The sequence below is a fragment of the Chrysemys picta genome, chromosome 9, assembly GCF_011386835.1.
Source record: "Chrysemys picta bellii isolate R12L10 chromosome 9, ASM1138683v2, whole genome shotgun sequence".
In the NCBI taxonomy this organism is placed as follows: Eukaryota; Metazoa; Chordata; order Testudines; family Emydidae; genus Chrysemys; species Chrysemys picta.
In genome coordinates, this window is record NC_088799.1 from 87090990 (window position 1) to 87110900 (window position 19911).

General features: G+C 43.1%; 2 protein-coding genes across 2 annotated transcripts; one reads left to right on the forward strand and one right to left on the reverse strand.

Annotated features, from left to right (window-relative positions):
* Positions 1-755: 755 nt before the first annotated feature.
* KCNE5 (potassium voltage-gated channel subfamily E regulatory subunit 5) lies at positions 756-1064 on the forward strand. The gene has a single exon (XM_065556815.1). It carries the CDS (start codon positions 756-758, stop codon positions 1062-1064), a length of 309 nt encoding a protein of 102 aa, XP_065412887.1.
* A 10938-nt stretch (positions 1065-12002) lies between these two features.
* NXT2 (nuclear transport factor 2 like export factor 2) lies at positions 12003-18996 on the reverse strand. The gene is made up of 4 exons (XM_005291821.4): positions 18462-18996; positions 17642-17728; positions 16268-16412; positions 12003-15530 (listed from the first exon to the last, which is right to left on the reverse strand). Exons 1-4 carry the CDS (start codon positions 18474-18476, stop codon positions 15352-15354), a joined length of 426 nt encoding a protein of 141 aa, XP_005291878.1. The 5' UTR covers positions 18477-18996; the 3' UTR covers positions 12003-15351.
* Between the last annotated feature and the right edge of the window lie 915 nt (positions 18997-19911).

Below are 19911 nucleotides of genomic sequence, written 5' to 3' on the forward strand. Positions count from 1 at the left end.
TAATTGAAAAGAGGGGCTGCACACAGAGGCTTGCTATGTGAAAGGGGTCACCAGTACAAAAGTTAGAACCACTGAGCCACGTTAGTAAATATGATTCTTTAGGAATCATTGTAGCTGCAATTTCCCCATTTAACCTAGAAATATACAATATTTTATCCCTTTGCCTGCCAGATTAAAGGTAAAGGGCTCCTTAATCTAGCCAACAGAAGCTAGCAGCTGAAAGATGAAGTCACCTTAGTTCAAACTAGCAATAAGATGCAGCTACTTAACGCGATGGGTAATTAACCATTGGAACAGATCAGAGAGGGATGTAGCAAATTCTCCACCTCGAGAGGCTTTAAATCAAGCTGGGATATCTCTCGCTAAAATAGGCTTCAACTCCGCACGAATCCTTGGTTCAATCCCGTGCCTATGTTGCACAGCTCAGAGTGGGGGAACATCGCGGTCCCTTTACAATCTCCCTCTGCTAGGGCGGCTTAAAAGCATATTTCTGTTTCCTGGAGATAAACAAGGCTTGGGGCAGCGGTTCTGCGCGCCGGGCTGCCGGGAACATCTCCACTTATGGAGCAGAAGAGCCCCGCGGTGGGCGGGGGAAGCTGCATTGAAGCCTCCCCGCAGCACAACGCAGCCAGGCGCCGCGGGAGGATGAGAAGCGCCGAGGTCCGGGCGCGGCGTCCAGCCGGCTCCCTCCAGGGCAGCACCGAGAGCGGGGAAGCCGGCGGCCGGCCCGGGCGGGACACCGCTGACCCCTCGCCATGAACTGCAGCGAGGCGCTGCGCCTGCGGACCCTGCTCAGCCACCTGCTGCGGCACCTGCCCGGCGGGGCCAACGCCAGCCGCGGGGCCGCCGCGCCGGGGGGGGACGACGCCTACCTCTACATCCTGCTCATCATGATCTTCTACGGCTGCCTGGCGGGCGGGCTGATCCTGGCCTACACCCGCTCCCGCAAGCTGGAGTCCAAGCACGACCCCTTCCACCTCTACATCGAGCGCGACTGGAGCGGGCGGCACGAGGGCGCCGCGCCTCACGACGGGGCCGGCCTGGAGGGCGAGCAGCTGCTGTGAGGCGCGGGCCGCCCGCCCACCGGGGCTCGCCGCGGAGCGAGCTCACGGGCTCCGCCTCAGCGCGCCGGCCGCGGGACACGGCGCGCCCCGGGGGAGCCCCCGGCGGGGCAAGAGGCGGCCGCGGCGCCTGAGGGAGGAGGGGCGGCGAGGCTCGCGCCCTGGCCCGGACAGCGAGCGGTGATTGGCCCCCAGCCGGGCTCTCCGCTGCTCGCCTTGGCTGCCAGAGAGCGGCCGCGGACCCCCGGACTCCCGGGGAGAGGACGGGGGCCATGGGGACAAGAAACTTCCAAAGGACTGAGACCCCCCCCGCGAGCCGGAGTGAGCCCGCCCGCCTGGGGAGCCGGAGCCTGAGCCAGGCGTTCAGTGAACACAGCGCCCCCTGCCGGCAGCGCTCGCAGCTGAAGCAGGAGAGCCGGACCCAGCCCGACTCCAAACAAAGGAACCCGACCAGGCTCCGGAGGCAAAAGAGTAAATAAGGCGAACAGAGGATGAAGAGGGGTTTAGATGTTAAACATTGTTTTCAGAACTGGTATTTTCTATAAGGAAGGACTTCTCAAAAAATCTAGGAGAGCAAAGCTGAGGTTACACACAGGGATCGCCCTGAGCAGCAATTCCACATAAGGCATAATGCAAATAAAAGGAAAAATTTCCAAAACGCTAATGGGCGTTAGGTGTCCAATGCCAGTTGACTTTCTAATTTCCCTGGGATCCATTTGTGTAACCTCATTCTAAGAAACTGATTAGTTCTTTTTACCTTCACCAATGATAGGTCAGAGATGAGACCCAAGCCTGCAATGAGCTCTGTGCAGGCCAACCCCCCTGTCCACCCAGGGTTCATTACAGGATGGGGGGCCTAATTCAGGAAGCAGAATTTTCTTCTGAATTTCTCCTTTTATCTGAACTTAATCAGTCCAAATCTCAACTATATTTGAGTTTCAGATCTATTTAACATGTCTTCAATAGAGACATCACTACAACCCATTTAGCTAGGTGAACAGGAAGAAATCAAATTGGCAAGTGTTTTGGCTAAATGCCAAATCAAATTTGGCCCAGAACAAAGTATCTGAAATTCAGCTCAACTCCAGTAAGAACCTTATATATGCAATGAACTGCTCTGTGGGAATTAAGCCTTTGTCAGCACTGTATACATCACCAGGTAGCTACAGAGATGGGGAAAAAAAACAGATTGTGTAATGCAAATGGTTTATCTTGTAACATGGTTGTCCTTTAACAATTGAGACTGATTTGCATTCATTTTCTACAGTACTTATTTTGGTTAGTGTATCTCTAGCTATTTTTCTTTTGCTCAAATGTTTTCAAGCATTATATAGGATAAGGTATTTCTCTTTTAGATGAGCTAGTCATATTGAATTTTATCTGACCTAAAAAACGCTGTTACTGAAAAATTGCTTTTATCAATTTTTTTTTAAATTCAACTGTTTTTAAAGCCAGTCACAATAACCTAAATTACATCAAAATATGTTTCTTTACAACATCTAGCCCTAAACACTTTATGATGAAAAGACTTTAGTGCATTAAGACTGCATAGGCTACTTTTAAAAAAAAAAAATAGCAGAATGAGGCCTGTCCTTCCTGTGATATTCTCCAGGGTACAATCTGGATTGTTGAATAGCTGCGTTCCTTCGAGTCTCCAATGTGGGGTACCTTTTACACCACTCTTCTGTAAGAACATCCACTCCTGGCCTGTTCACACGCAGCCACTAGCAAAATCACTCCCAGGATGTTACATAAATGCTCTGCCAACCACTCATGAATTATGTACAGGGCGACACCAGCAAATTCCCAATTCCAGCCTTGTCCCCCAGAAATGTGTCCAGCATCTGCTGGACAATGCAAGCTTATAGAAAATCTGTCATTTCCATCAAAGGAAAATGATATGCATAGGTCCTGTTATCTCAAGTAGTGGTTCCTAAACACTTCAATCCAAACACACATTGGTTTAGATAAAACAAGTTTATTAACTACAAAAAAGAGAGATTTTTTTTAAGTGACTACAAGTAATGAGGCATAAAAGTCAGAATTGGTTACAAAAGAAATAAAAGATAAAATGCAACTGACATCTAACAAACTAAAATGGATTCTGAGCAAATGTATGTGTCTTGCTGCCCTACTATAATAGGCTGTCCTTCCAGACAGGACTCCCCCATGCAATTGAGTATGTCCTTCTGTTGTTGTTCAGCTGTTGATAATGCAGTCATCAGAGATAAAGGGAGGAACAGAATAAAGTGTTTTTACCCCTCTTTTATAACTCAGTCCTTTGTCCTAGAAAGATCTTCAATTTTCAGCTGAGTCATTTGGTGTCAGCCTGTTTCTTGTGGACTTGAACTATAGGCCATCCCAGTGATGGAATATAAATTTCTTGTTCACTTTCCCCCCTGCTGAAGAATGTCCACTTAACTAGGTGATAGCCTCATCGTCTCTGAGGAACTGTTTTGTGGGTGTTCCCCAGAATTATAACACATTTCAGTAACAATCATACAGTAGAACCTTATAACTTTACATATAGTGTTGCTACACTTTACCAGGATAATAGTCAGCAGATTATGACTTTTCAAATGATGCCACACAAGGCATACTTTGTACAAAATATATCGTAACCTTGTAACGGTGATCATAATGGCCTACCCTGTCATACCATCCCTATGCTATGACTTCAACAGCTCAAATAAAGTCTACAACACCAGATCTTCAGCTCCTAGCAAAGCCTGGAGCTTCTGTAATCCAAATCTTTCCCTATAAATCTTACAAACAATGCATGGATTGGGAGTGAGAGAGAGTATACATAAGAGAACCTAACCTGAGGAGAGGAGATTGGAGCAGACAGAGGAAAACTAGGACCCTTGAGCAAAAGTTGTATGTGCTGAAGTCCAAATGGTTGCAGGAGTCTATGCCAATCTTAGAATTCAGGCAGCGGGCTGATTTATACTGATAATATACTTGTATTTTTGTAACAAAACCAAGGAAATTCCCAAGTCACTTTTGTAACTAACTTTATTGTAAGTTATCAAAATGTAATTCCAAGAATATGTTAATTAATGAAACCTAAGTCTTAAAGTGTGGAAATAAAGGTAGATACAGATTCTAATACAAAACAAGTTTTCTAACAAACCTAGATGTGCAAAAATTTACTTTGGGCATTCCAACCACATCAACTGTCCTTTGTTTATTGTTTTCTCTGTAAGACAGTTAAAATTGTTTAATGGATAGGCTATTAATTGCCCTTATTAATTTTATGTTTAGTGTATTATGGGAGCTTTGCCATTGACTTCAGTAGAGCCAGAATTTCATCTTATGTACTTAACATAGAAGATATACTGTAGGAAATTGTGCCTTAATTACACAGCAGTTTTAGATATATAAGTGTTGTGTGTGTGATGTCTGCATATTTCAGTAATTAAAGTGTTAGTATTCTGCAGCAAAATGTGTGTGCAACATATCTTGAAATTACTATTTATATAGTTTGTTGCAGGACAGTTACTGTAGATATTAGTACTCTGTTGAAATAAGTCTATAGCTTTCTTTCTGTAACAAACTAAACAATTCTTTCTTACTAATTATGTCTTTGCAGTCAGAGTTAGTTGTTATTGGATTGTCCAATATTACTTTTCACATAAATTGGTTGAAGTATTCATATGACTGGGGGAATCCTCAGCTACTCCTCTAAGGTAGCTGTGCTGTATTTCCATCTGCAAATCTTCAAATTTCTGGTTCTCACAGTTATGCAACTGTTTGTGTTGTCAACTCTGGAAGGGGATATGTACAGCCAGCCCAACCATCAACAAAAAAGTTTTCATTAAATTATTTTCAATCAGATGAAAATGTATTTAATAAATATTAGGTTTGTAAAACAGTGATTTGGAGTGAAAAGAAGGTCCTAACTACCTGATAGTGTCACTTTAATATTTGTGAAGGGCTATCAGTGCTATTATTCTTCATAGATTTTAAGGCCAGAAGGGACCATTATTTATCATCTCCTCTTCCCTCCTGTATAAGTCAGCCCACAACTTCAGGGTGAACTAGACTGGCTGTCTTTCTAAAAGATATGCTCTATCTCATAGACTCATAGACTTTAAGGTCAGAAGGGACCATTATGATCATCTGGTCTGACCCCCTGCATGCTGCAGGCCACAGAACCCTTCCCTGGACTCTGCCGTTGAAGTCCCCAAACCTGTGTTTTAGTGACTTCAATCGGCAGAGACCCTCCTGCTAGTGATCCCTGCCCCATGCTGCGGAGGAAGGCGAAAAACCTCCAGAGGCTCAGCCAATTTACCCTGGAGGAAAATTCCTTCCCGACCCCAAATATGGCGATCAGTTAGACCCCGAGCATGTAGGCAAGAGTCTCTAGCCTGACCCCTGTTGGCCATTATACTATTTACGTACCATTGCTTGGTTTTCCTTGGCTACTATGTTTTACCATTAAACCATTCCCTCCATAAACTTATCTAACTTAATCTTAAAACCAGACAGGTCTGTCGCCCCCACCGTTTCCCTCGGAAGGCCGTTCCAATATTTCACCCCTCTGATGGTCAGAAACCTTCGTCTAATTTCTAGCCTGAACTTCCCCACGGCCAGTTTATATCCATTCGTTCTTGTGTCTACATTAGTACTAAGCTGGAATAGTTCCTCTCCCTCCCTTGTATTTATCCCTCTGATATATTTAAAGATAGCAATCATATCCCCCCTCAGCCTTCGCTTTGTCAGACTAAACAACCCAATCTCCTCTAGTCTCCTTTCATACGACAGGTTTTCCATTCCTCTGATCATCTTAGTCGCCCTTCTCTGCACCCGTTCCAATTTAAGTTCATCTTTTTTAAACATGGGAGACCAGAACTGCACACAGTACTCCAAATGAGGTCTCACCAGCGCCTTATACAACGGAAGCAGGACCTCCTTATCCCTACTAGATATCCCTCGCCTAATGCATCCCAAGACCGCATTGGCTTTTTTTACCGCCACGTCACATTGTCGACTCATAGTCATCCTGCGGTCTACAAGGACCCCTAGGTCCTTCTCCTCTTCCGTTACTTCTAACCAATGCGTCCCCATCTTGTAACTAAAATTGTTATTAGTCATCCCCAAGTGCATCACCTTGCACTTTTCACTATTAAATTTCATCCTATTTCTGATACTCCAATTCACAAGCTCATTCAAGTCTCCCTGCAGAATATCCCTATCCTCCTCCGAATTTGCAACGCCTCCCACCTTCGTATTATCCGCAAACTTTATCAGCCCACTCCTGCAATCGGTTCCGAGGTCAGTTATAAATAGATTAAATAAAATGGGTCCCAAAACCGAACCTTGAGGCACTCCACTAGTAACCTCCCTCCAACCTGACAGTTCACCCTTTAATACGACCCGCTGCCTTCTCCCCATTAACCAATTCCTTATCCACCTCTGGATTTTCATATTGATCCCCATGTTTTCCAGTTTAACCAATAATTCCTCATGGGGTACAGTATCAAACGCTTTACTGAAATCTAGGTATATTAGGTCCACCGCATTTCCCTTATCTAATAAGTCCGTTACTTTCTCAAAGAAGGAGATCAGATTAGTTTGGCACGATCTGCCCTTTGTAAAACCATGTTGTAATTTATCGCAATTGCCATTAACCTCAAGGTCCTCAACTAGTTTCTCTTTCAGAATTTTCTCCAGCACCTTGCACACTACAGATGTTAAACTAACAGGCCTGTAGTTACCCGGATCACTTTTTTTCCCTTTCTTGAAAATAGGAACCACGTTAGCTATTCTCCAGTCTAACGGGACCTCCCCCGAGTTTACAGATTCATTAAATATTATCGCTAATGGGCCTGCTATTTCCCGAGCCAATTCCTTCAATATTCTTGGATGAAGATCGTCCGGTCCTCCCGACTTAGTCCCATTAAGGTGTTCAAGTTTTGTTTCTACCTCGGATACGGTAATCCCCCATCCTGTATGCCCCTCTGTAATGGTGCTAGTATCCCTAATACCTTCATTGGCCTCATTAAACACCGATGCAAAATATTCATTGAGATATTGCGCCATGCCTAGATTATCTTTAATCTCCTCTCCGGCTATAGTCTTCAGCGGTCCCACTTCTTCTTTCTTTGCTTTCTTCCTATTTATATGGCTGTAAAACCTTTTACTATTGCTTTTAATTCCCCTCGCTAGCTCCAACTCTACACGGCCTTTGGCCTTTCTCACTCTATCTCTACATTCTCTGACTTCACTAAGGTAAGTTTCTATCTCAACTGACTTCTACCAAGATTGACACATCATTGTTTCCTTGGCTGAATTAAGGTCTCATTGTAGGGATGTTCTGAAAACTTGATTACCGAAGAAAAGAAGCTACACAACTGAAAATAAGTTATATTATTTCCCTGGCAGGACTCATAGTGATAATCTCTAAGCAAGACCAGTTTGTATTTCCCATACCTATAAACTACCTAGCACCTGGTTAATTGGCATGGACCTGCTGCCACCCTGCACCACAGAACAAGTAGCATTAATTCTCAAAGGTGGTAACTCAGTTTGTGTTATGAATACTGAGCGGTTTAATATTTAAGGAGATATGGAACCCAACTATGACTAAAGATGGAAATAGGTATTTGGGTTGTCTTTTGCTGTTTTCTCGGTCCAGGCATGCACTGTCCTGTATTTCTGGGTGTTATGGCCCTTACTCCGTTCTTATCCACACATAATAATCAACTGAAAGGGGAAGAAGACACATGTAGGCACATTGGGGAAGAAATTCATGGAGTGAGTTAGGTTCCATGACCAATACAAATACTACCCAAATACCCCATGGTACAGTTGGTCAGTGTCAGGTCCTGCATGGTGCTGTGTACCTCAGTTCCTGGGTTTCAGTAAGGTTGATCTACATCTGATTCAGTGGGAGATGGGAAAGCCTAGCACTCAGGAGGATCAGACTGGAATGCTTGGCCCATCCATGCTTCCCTGAATTGGGACGCACATAAAAGCACACACAATAGATACCTCACAAAATGTTTCGGAGAAGCCAACATTGACCCATGTCTCACTGGGCCTCCTAAATCAGTTCCATTTTCTTGGGGGTGAGGGGGGAAAAAAGAAGAGTTCATAGTGTAACCACATCGTTAGAAAACATTTCATTTAGATGAATAGAAACGTTCAGAATAGTCTCCTGTAGAGTCACCACGTACTTTAAACTGTTTGTATGACACAGGATAGTCCATTCATTCACTTTGGAGTAATAGCAGGGCTTTTTTTTTTTTTTTTTTTTTTTAACACTTAATGATGTGGTTTGCACATTAGAATTTATACTTGTTTTTTTCTAGCATAGTCTGTTTCAATACACAGCAAAATATGAAGTATTTATCTATGGAATCTCTATTTAAGCAGGGATCTGGTGCCTGGTGGTGATTCAGTGGGCTGGAAGAAGTGATTTGCTGGATCTCAATCCCATACCAAGCAGCCAAACATTCACATCACAAAAAACACTGACTGGCAGCTCAGCAGAGTCACAAGAACCATAGACACAAATACCCTGTAGACCTTGGAATGGTGTTCGCTTGATAGCCCCAGATATTGAAGTTATATACTGCAATCCTACAAGCTTCTCCCTCAGTCTCTAAGGTGCCACAAGTACTCCTGTTCTTCTTTTTGCGGATACAGACTAACACGGCTGCTACTCTGAAACCTGTCATTGTGGGGTGAGACAATCGTTCATTCCCTATCATTTGGGATCCGTGATGTCTGCAGCGCCTGTGTGGCTAACCCCAGAGCCGCCCCCATTTCTGAGCTGCCCCAGGACCAGCCGGACCAGCCACCGCTTAGGCAGTCAGCCCCGGGGACCACCTGAACAGCAAGCGGTGGGGCTGGTCCCAGGGACCGCCTGAGGTGTGGTCCCAGGGGCCGCTGCAGCTCAGTAGCCCCTGGCAGCGGTGGCTGGGATGCAACCCCTGGCAGCTGGTGCTGCTGCTCCCCAACCCCCAGAGCAACAGCACCCCTGGCAGTGCTCCACCCCAGAGCATTGGCTTCCTCCAGGGCTCCCCAGCAGCACCTAACTAAATATTTTAGGACTCATTCAATATTAAAGGGTCTGAGTTACTGTTTTGGGAGGCTTGAGTCCTATTGGACACCATATGATGAAGCAAATTTTGTCAGCCTTTGTGAAGAGTCCAAGGACTGAAGGGACGATGGGTAAGGCTACGATTTAGTCAGGGGTATTTATAGTACAAGTCATGGATAGGTCACAGGCAATAAACAAAAATTCTCAGCTCCATGACCTGTCCATGACTTGTGCTGTCAATCCCAGTTAACTCATGCGATTAACTCAAAAAAATTAAAACCAATTAATCAATTTTAATCGCAGTTAAACAATACCAATTTAAATATTTTTGATGTTTTTCTACATTTTCAAATATTTGATTTCAATTTACATAGAATAGTGTACAGTGCTCACTTTATATTATTTTTATTACAAAGATTTGCACTGTAAAACGATAAATAAATAGTATTTTTCAATTCACCTCCTACAAGTACTGTAGTGCAATCTCTACTGTGAAAGTGTAACTTACAAATGTAGATTTTTTGTTACGTAACTGCACTCAAAAACAAAACAATGTAAAACTTTGGAGCCTACAAGTCCACTCAGTCCTACTTCCTCTTCAGCCAGTCACTAAGACAAACAAGTTTGTTTACATTTACCAGAGATAATGCTGCTCGCTTATTTACAATGTCACCTGAAAATGAGAACAGCATTGCAAGGCATTTACATTCATATGCCACTTCATGCTTTGGCCACCATGCCCGAGGACACGCTTCCATGCCGATGACACTTGTTAAAAAAAATAATGCATTAATTAAATTTGTGACTGAACTCCTTTGGGGAGAATTGTATTTCTGCCATATATTTTGTGTTCTAGCAGTCTCACATGACAACCCAGCACATGTTGTTTGATTTAAGAACACTTTCACTACAGATCTGACAAAATGCAAAGAAGGTACCAATGTGAGATTTCTAAAGCTAGCTACAGCACTCAACCCAAGATTTAAGAATCTGAAGTGCCTTCCAAAATCCGAGTGGGATGAGGAATGGAGCATGTTTTTGGAGAAGTCTTTAAAGAGTTACACTCCAATGCGGAAACTACAGAACCTGAACCACGAAAAAAGAAAATCAACCTTTTGTTGGTGGCATCTGACTCAGATGATGAAAATGAACGTGGGTCAGCCTGCACTGCTTTGGATTGTTGTCGAGCAGAAGTATGTATTCTGGAATGGTGGTTGAAGCACGAAGGGACTTATGAATCTTTACTGCATCTAGCATGTACATATCTTGCAATGCTGGCTACAACAGTGCCATGCGAACGCCTGTTCTCACTTTCAGGTGACATTGTAAACAAAAAGCGGGCATTATCTCCTGCAAATGTAAACAAACTTGATTGGCCGAACAAGAAGTAGGACTGAGTGGACTTGTAGGCTCTAAAGTTTTACATTGTTTTGAGTGCAGTTATTTTTTTGTACATAATTCTACATTTGTAAGTTCAACTTTCATGATAAAGAGATTGCACTACAGTATTTGTATTAGGTGAATTGAAACACTTTCTTTTTTCTTTTTTACAGTGCAATATTTGTAATAAAAATATAAAGTGAGCACTGTACACTTTGTATTCTGTGTTGTAACTGAAATCAAAATACTTGAAAATGTAGAAAACATCCAAAAATATTTAAATAAATTGTATTCTATTGTTTAACAGAGCAATTAATTGCTTGACAGCCCTACTTCCTTTTAAGCTCTTCATCCCCATTCCAGACCTTTTATGCTAGGTAAAATAGCCAGAGGAGCATGAAAAGCCCTAAAAGCCATGGGGAGTTGGCACTGCAGAAAACAACTGTAAGGCTGTCCTCCAAGGACCCTTCACAAGTTCTGGTACAAAAAAGTTGTGCCACCATGAGTGGGGCATGGTGCGGGTGGAGCCACAAAACTAAAGAAATTCTAGGCAGCATTCCAGCCCAAAGGACAGCCTCAGGGAGCCCCCGTAAGTTAGGTACAGCACAGAGCCTCACTCCTAGTTTTTAGGCTCACATTTGAACAAAATTTAAAGCACTTTTCACTGAGTGACCAACCCTCCCGAGAATTTAGAACCCTTAACTGCTACTGATGTTGATGAAAATTGAAGGTGATCAGCACCTAAGTGTAAACTTGTAACATTAGTAGCCAATTGGTCTATTGAACTCAGCCATTCTTGATGCTAAAAAGGAAAAACAGAGTACATTTAGTTATTTGGGTGAATGTTCTATTTATCCATAGAAGAGGTATAGCACAGGCATAATCTATGTTGGGGGGGGGGTAGGAGGGACAGGAGGTAGGAGGGGGAGGGAGGGGAGGACATTTACCATCCAAGCATCTTGCATACACTGTGTTTGGCTGACTTCTTAAGAACATAAGAAAGGCCGTACCGGGTCAGACCAAAAGGTCCATCTAGCCCAGTATCTTGTCTACTGACAGTGGCCGATGCCAGGTTCACTCCCTCTGGGGCACCTAATAGGCAATGATCAAGTGATCTCTCTCCTGCCATCCATCTCCATTCTCTGACAGACAGAGGCTAGGGACACCATTCCTTACCCGTCCTGGCTAATAGCATTTGTTGAATGGTGATGTAAACTTCAGTGAATGTTGTCCAAGGGAACTGCCACATTCCCCAGAGATTTTACTTCTGCCCTCTCAAGTATCATTTACCTCTATTATGCTGCATTACTCTCCTACTGATGCACATGACTGTGGAATCAGTTGCCAGCATCAGTTCATTTTTCTCATCACAGGAGAGACACCACCACTATCAAGGAGCATGCACACTGGTGGCCTCTGTTCTGAGACATTTGAGTACCATATGGTGGCAATAGTTAGAACATATGTAACTCAATGCCAAAACCCAAACAGCAAAGTTGAAGAGCCAAATGTTATTTCCTGAACTTTAATATAGTAAGAAAACACTATGAAAACTTGTAATAAAAATAAAATACCAGATCAAGCAATTTTTTTAAGTGACACCCTTACAAGAGGTCATAAACAGTTGCAAAAGATTATAAAACATTCAAGTTTGTGGAAAGCTATTTTGATGTTAAAAAAGCATCACTTCTTTATATACTCAGAAGTCTCTCATCAGATAACAAGCGTTACCTACGCTAGCCTTTGAAGACAAAATACTTCCCTCCAAGAAATGGCAGCACTGAGCATTTTAAATTATTTGTGGCATGCTAAAAAGAGCAAAACAACATAACTAGAATGTCAAAACAAAACTGACTAATGGAGGCAATACAAGATAGGCAAAATAGGTCTATCCAGTTGTCAAGTGCCAGAAGATATTATTAGGATTTGCATTTGCTTAGCTTTTCACCTTGATTTTGTATTACTGCTTTGCTACATGTCCAGAATTTACTATTTTAATAGCAAGGGAAAGCATCAGAGTGTTTGGACTTCTATGCAGTTTAGTTCTTATGATTTTGTACAAGTATTAAGAAAATTAAGAATTTTGGTTAGCAGGCAATTATGGCAGCCTGAGCCCGCCCCTTTTCTTTAAGGCAGATCACCTCCAGCTAAAAAGACATAATCATCAATAACTGCCAAAGCCAAACCTTATTATGGCTCTACTGAAGGTGTAGTAACAAGGGAAGGGAAGCAGGAAGAATAGTGTGGAAGATCATCACTTCCACAAAAATCCATGCTAGCAACAGCCAAGATCCACTTCCAACTGTGAAATTAACACAATGGAAGGCAGAGCTTGAACAACTAGGTTAGTTTGTGCACATACTAAATTATGCTTCAAATAGAGCACCAGCCATACTTAAAGCCCAAACCTGTTTCCATCTGAACAGAATGTATAGAATGGCTACATCTAAAACTTCCATTGTTATGGCAGAAAGTCTTAGACAATTGAACATGCTAATTTAAGATTTAAGGTGTCATCCCAATAATTTTAAATAAATATTTACTTGAGTATAAATGTGTTTGTTTGGTATAAGAATATTGTGTTCTGAAGACTGAATGTCTTCATAATTCAGAAGCCCAGAGCTGGAATTTCACCCATAAATGTTATACAGATGAAATTCATATTCCTAGTGTAAGAAACAGTGAGTTGTAACCATAATACAACACCACCACAGTTCAACAATGCTATTTAATTAGCAGGTAACTTCAATGTTAATTGTTCTTTTGATCTGGTAGAAAAGATATGAAAACCTCCCAACATTATTGCAAGGTAACATTACACAGTTAAAAAGGTCAATCTTTCCCCCACTATGCACACAGATCGCAATACATTTACAGTAGCTACAACTTAAAACAGTTTTGTAGTCCTTACGCCATTTTTAGATTCCTGTTTTCTCAAAAGAAGGAAAACAGAGGAAGCAGTTTCTTGAGCAAAGACTTTAGAGAGACCATTTCAGACTTTAACTATAGAAAATTTTCCATTTACGAGAGTTGGCCAATATATTACAAATTTGCCAACCTAATGATATAAATATTGCTGGAAACCTGGAAATACTGGTGCAGCCAACCATTTCCTCTTTATATCAACTTATACCATTATTTGTTAAAACATATGTTAAGTATACATACGTTTTTAAAATATGGTTTATTTTCTGTTTTCTGATTTAAGGAATAAAATGAGTTGTTACCCAGTATAAAGGTAACAGCCTTGTGAATTGTCTAAACATCCGTCAGGATGAAATTAAGATCAGATATACAAGTTACTGTCGAATATATTTTTACTTACAAGCAGAGTGTGTGTTTTCAAGTACTTACTACGTGACTAGATTTCTATCCTTTTAATTTGCTCAACTTAGATTAGCAGTCTGAACACAAAGTGCTGCCATTCTGAGATCTAAAGCATTAATTCGGGTTAAGAAAGCAAGCTACCCTCTAAACTTTAAAACAATAAAAAAAATTAAAAATAGAACCAAGAGTATAGCAATTGAAAGTAAACATATTCTGAGAAACCCATAATAAAAACCAAACAGGAGAAAGACAAATGAAAGTTGTGCATTAACTGCGGATCGAAGGAAGATAAAATTCTCTCACGTAGAGAGGTTAATATCCTTCTGGGATCACAGAAGTCAAAGTATCTACTCTGAACAACTGCACTAAAGAGATGACTACCATATCATATATACCATTTCAATGCCACTTTCCTATTATAATGTTTCAGACTGATGGGGTAAAAGCTTGCAAATTCAAAAAAGGAGAAAAAGTTGCAATAAAATAAGTATGTTGTGCTTCATAGTAATAATGAAATTACTAGCTACAGAAAACAGATGACTGATATGTAGCTTATACTCCAAGACTTCCAAAGAAAGGGAAGCAGCTTCTCAAATTAGCTTAACATGGTAATCCTTTCCCTTTGCATTCAAGAGAGCTGTTAGTGTGGACCTAGATCTACATAAGTGATCATAACCAAATATTAACAGGGTTAAGCCAAAGGGGAAACCTGGTAAGTGTTGTATGCCTTGTACATCAAGGACACTAAAAACATTGGCTTTACAACAGATGATTTTTTGAGAGTTTACACATGTTCAAAAGTTATATTTTCAATTTTCAGAGAGGAAGCAGAAAGTATGACTGTATTTGCCAATCCCTTTATTCCCCCATCCCCCAAACCATGTAATTCATTGGTGACACTACAACTCCAAGTGGGATCTCTCCCATCTATTATATGAGAAGTTACTTTGATGTTGCCACTCTTATTGGAAAAAAGAACTCTAATGGTTGCCAGATCAAGCTCAAGGCTCAAAATAAGCAGTTCTAAGTTTCATATACAGGTCACATATGAGCAACTAACTCCATTTCTCACTGTCGTGGGTATCTGCTTCAAAGATGGTGTTTCTAAGCTGAAATGATTGCACATCTGTATGAAGGGATTCAGTGTCCAAGTAGTGGAGATTTTAGCATTCAATATTATTGAAAAAGTTCCTGGAGCAGCAGGATAGTTGTATGTAAGGCATTTACAGGAATGATTTCAACATTACATGAGAGAATCACTAACACAAACTTCAGGAACGGTTAAGCCCTCTGGCTCACTGCCTTAAATATTTCACAGGGGCCCAAGTAACTTGAGCAAACTTCTTCCATTTCAAAAATACATTTGCCATTAAGTCCAGGGCCACTAGGACTAGCACAACACAGATCTGCAGTACTTCCAGAACGAACGGCACACTAAGTGAAGGGATAAAGGTCTTCCACGTTTAGAGAATGACTGTCCATAGAGCTAAAGTCACGCAATGAAGAGGGAAAGCAATCACCTCTCAGTCCCCATTAACTGGCCCAATCCTGGAAGCGGAAGCAGTCACTTGCAATCTTCCACACTGTGCTGGTAGGTGTAGCTTGTGCTGTCAGTAAGAAATTCTGGGTGAAGTAACGTTGCTTGTTGCCTTCGAATTTTACTCTCCCACATGTCACTACAAGGACTGTTGTCTGGCTTTGAGTAGCTTGCTCTTCACAAAGAGAATGAAAGATGTAAAAGAATAAAACAGTTATGCACAATTTCCCATCACCTCAACTGCTTATGTGAAATGCCAGAGTGTCTACTTAACTACTAATCATTTCCATACAAGTCACAGCTGTGGGTTTTTTAGCAAATAGTTGGAAGAGTATGTGTGTTAAACTGATTTTTATGTTGTATTGTTACTAACAGAAACACCTATGGTAACTTGTTCCTTAACAAATGTTGCTTTTTAATGATTTTTTTAACTTGCACTGTTTATGTTACTTATAGACTCATAGACTTTAAGGTCAGAAGGGACCAATATGATCATCTAGTCTGACCTCCCGCATGATGTAGGCCACAAAAGCTGACCCACCCCCTTTCCCTTGACTCAGCTGTTGAAGTCCCCAAATCCTGTGATTTAAGTTACAGTGCCAGGTAGAGGTTAAAATTCTCTTGAAGTTAGTTTAATACATTAAGAGTAACTGCTTTAGTGCATGAAGATATCAAGGTTATATCTGAGTAAGAGTTCTTAAAGAGGAAGTTTAATAACTTCTACTGTACAGTTTTAAGTAGTCACCCTCCCATTACTCCCCTTTATTTAAAAATAGCCCTACATTTCAGCCATCAGGTCTTTTCTTTACCTTGTTCTAAGAGCCACATCAATCAATATTTATTACATTTGTTGTTGACTTTCTACAATTATATAAAAAAAACCCAACACCCTGAATTATAAAATAACCTTACCATGAACAGGTTGGCAGTCTAACATATTAACTTGGAATTCACTAGATGGCAACATTTCAAAAAATTCTTTCAGTGCTTCTTGTCCAGACACTGCATTACCATTCCAAATTAATGTTGCTTTGTCCAAATAGAGTCTAGCCAACACCTAAAGGGATTATGAGAACACGTTTGGGGAAAAAATCCATTATTAAAAATCAAGCTACTTGTTGCCAATATGGGAAACACATTCATATGATCAGAAGAATTAAAACAGTATTGCACATATTAGATTCTCCTTCATACAGAACTGACTGAAGTGTCCTACTCAAACATTGGCTTCCATTAGTAACTATCGTCCTTGATCAAGAATTGAAGCTACTACACAAAATGAATGTATGTTTCTTCGTAACTTATTTTGTTAAGTAACAATGTGCCTTAGTACTTAAGATAGACACTGATCAGGTTCTTCAGCTGTTTCCTGTAGGAGGAAGGGATGGAACTGAAGCACTTCCCAGCATAGCCAAAGCAAAGTACATTGTCACATCTCTGCTGTAAGTTTTCATCTCCAAAGTATTCCCCATTAAGAAAAAGAACATAGGGAAGTGTCATCTGAATAAAATTAACATGCATATAAACAAGGGCCACTAGAAAGTTACAAAAGAACACAGCGTAGCATGTCTGAGGAAGCAGGCCGGTGCCTGAGCTCTATAATACAAACCTTAAAGAAGGGTCTATGTTGACCTCTTGCTATCTCTATCACGCATACTCATCTAGAGATCCATAAATACCACCATATTAAACGAGTGAAAAAGCATTCAGATCAGCAATTCTTCAACTGCGGTCCATGGAGCATTTCCTGATCATAAGATGCTGGTACCGCTTTCTCTTCCTCAGTCATTTCTAGAGATACCCAAACTCAATTATAATGAAGGGACACTGCTAGCTTAGGAGGTTAGGAGAAAGGAAACTTACTAATTCATGAGATCAGAGATGAGATGTTCTGAAAAAGCAAACTAATACAACTGATTTTAACTGTATATATTCAAATTTACTCTGCACTGTAGCTGCCAAAGGAAGAGATAAAGAGACAAATAGGATCATGGTTGTGAAGGGTTCTGAGACACGCTTTAGAAGCACCTCACACAATGAAAAAAAATTTAAGAATCCCTAATTTAGATAGTACCTTGAAGGATACTTCATAGAGCAGATCAGAAGACACACTGAGATCTGGACTCTGCCAGTAATGATAAGATGGGTGGTAGCTAACTCCCAGAAGTCTTGAAGGTAGCTAACTCCCAGAAGTCTCGAAGTATATAGGAGGATCAGTCTGACAATGGAAGAACACACAAGAGTGACAAGGGGATAACAACTGAGTCTTGTTAGGGATCTACCTACCCTTCTTCTTTTATCCATCGTTTCATAGTAAATGTTGACAAACTCTTCAGCAGCTCTACAAGTCTGATCCACATGAGTTTTAAAGTTCTGGAAACAACAGCAGCAAAACCCTCACAGTTACATAAAGCAATGTAAAACAGTTGGTTTGATAAAATTCTATGAGCAGTTTCTCCAGCAAGTAAATTAATAGATACAGTAACAAAATGAGATTCCAAAATGGAAACATCCTGTTACCCTACCACCGCTCTCCCCCAGAGCTAACGCTGAACTGTTTCCTATGGCATACACAACAGGGCTTTCAAACCCTGTGAATTCCAGGGACTCCCTTGCAGGCTGATCCAGAGTCAAACTGATCTCGAACGAGAAATGGCCTGTTAGTTTTAACATTATAAGTTAAGTTCTCCTGGACATTTCACCCAATGACTCCCAGTTACCCCTCCCCTGCTCCCCCTCCCCCCCCCCCAACAATCTTGTCATTTTTCTCCCTCAGGCGCATTTACACCCTGCAGATACTTGCAGATCAATCTCCCCCCTCTCCCCCCACCTCTCAGTGCCAATTCCGGCTGCTCGGGGCAGGGCCCGTGCTGCCCTCTGCCAGTGCTCGGCTAGTCTCGCTCAGGGGCACGGCACATTTCGTGGCCATGGCCCGAGTTCCGGGAGCCCGAGGCGCGCAGGGCCGCGCGGCGACTGGCCCGAGGGGGCACCCCTCCCCCACCCCACACGCAGTCCCCGGGCCCTGGCTCCCTCATGGAGGGCGAGCTGCCTCTGCCCCCCTCCCCCGTGGCTCAGGCCTCGCGCTCCAGGTCGCCCGCGGACTCACCACGGCGGCGGCCATACAGGCAGCGAAAGGGAAGCCCCGGCCCAGACCCGCCGCAAAGGACAAGGCGGGAGCAGCTCTCTGCGAGGCTCAGACCTCGGCGATCAAAAGAAAGCGGATGTGTCCCCCCAAACCAGCGTCCCCCTTCCGGCCGCGCTGCGCACAACTCCTTCCGGTGAGCAACTCGGAGCTGGGCCGCGGGCTTCCACAGCTAGGGGGGGGGCAACCTCCGCGCATGCGTCGTGAGTCCGGTGATGGGGGCACTGGGCAGGGCTTCAGGTGCAGGTGGCGGGATCGTGGCGCGAGGAGGAGAGGGGCGGAGCCGGCCGTTGAGGTGGAGTAGGCAGCCCCCGCGTGCTCCCGCGAGCCTTCCTCCCCCTTCCCAGCTGTCAGCGCCACAGCCCCTGCGCACCGCCCGCGGCGCCTGGTGTCAGGCGAGGCGCTGCCCCCCGCGCCCCCAGTGGACAGGGCCAGATGGATATCCGGCCCCTGGCTTCAGCAGCGCCACGACCATCTACCCCGCCCGAGGATCCGGTTCCCACTGTCTGCGCGGCGCGCAGCTCCGTGCACACACACAGCACAGCGCAGAACTGGGCGCAGAGTCCGGGAGTTGCACAGAGTTAATGCAGAGGTTGCATCCTGGCGACAGAAAGATGCTGAAGCATTTAAGCGAAGGGGGGAAAGATCTGGGCTCCACTGAGATGAGAAATGAGGGGGGGGGGGAATCAACGTGCACAGATACATATATCAATAAATAGGAGGGCTGGTTTATCTTCTCCGTACTGTTCATTAATCTGCACATCAGGCACTGCAGAGGAGAGGGCTCTTGTTGTGCCAACAGTGCCCGGTCACCATATAAATGCCTAGGCCTTTTGTGAACCCTGCAAAGCCCTTAGTCTGAATTATATCATTAACAATCTAAACTTTAGAAATTGCAATAATGTGCATATATTGTCAATGTTGGTATTGTTCCTATTTTTTATCTTATTAATATAATACCATTTATATGATCATTTCTGTCTTGTCAGATTATAGAAAATACAGATATAGGTACAAAAATATAGGCAATACGATATATATATATATATATATATATGTACTGAGTATTTTTGCTTTATTCACAGTTTGTCTATGTATACCAGGGGTTGGCAACCTCTGGCACGCAGCTTTCCAGGGTAAGCACCCTGGCGGGCCGGGCCAGTTTGTTTACCTGCCGCGTCCGCAGGTTCGGCCGATCGCGGCTCCCACTGACCGCGGTTCACCGCTCCAAGCCAATGGGGGCGGCAGGAAGCGGAGGCCAGCACATCCCTCGGCCCGCGCCGCTTCCCGCCGCCCCCATTGGCTTGGAGCGGCGAACTGTGGCCAGTGGGAGCCACAATCAGCCGAACCTACAGACGCGGCAGGTAAACAAATTGGCCCAGCCCGCCAGGGTGCTTACCTTGGCGAGCCTCGT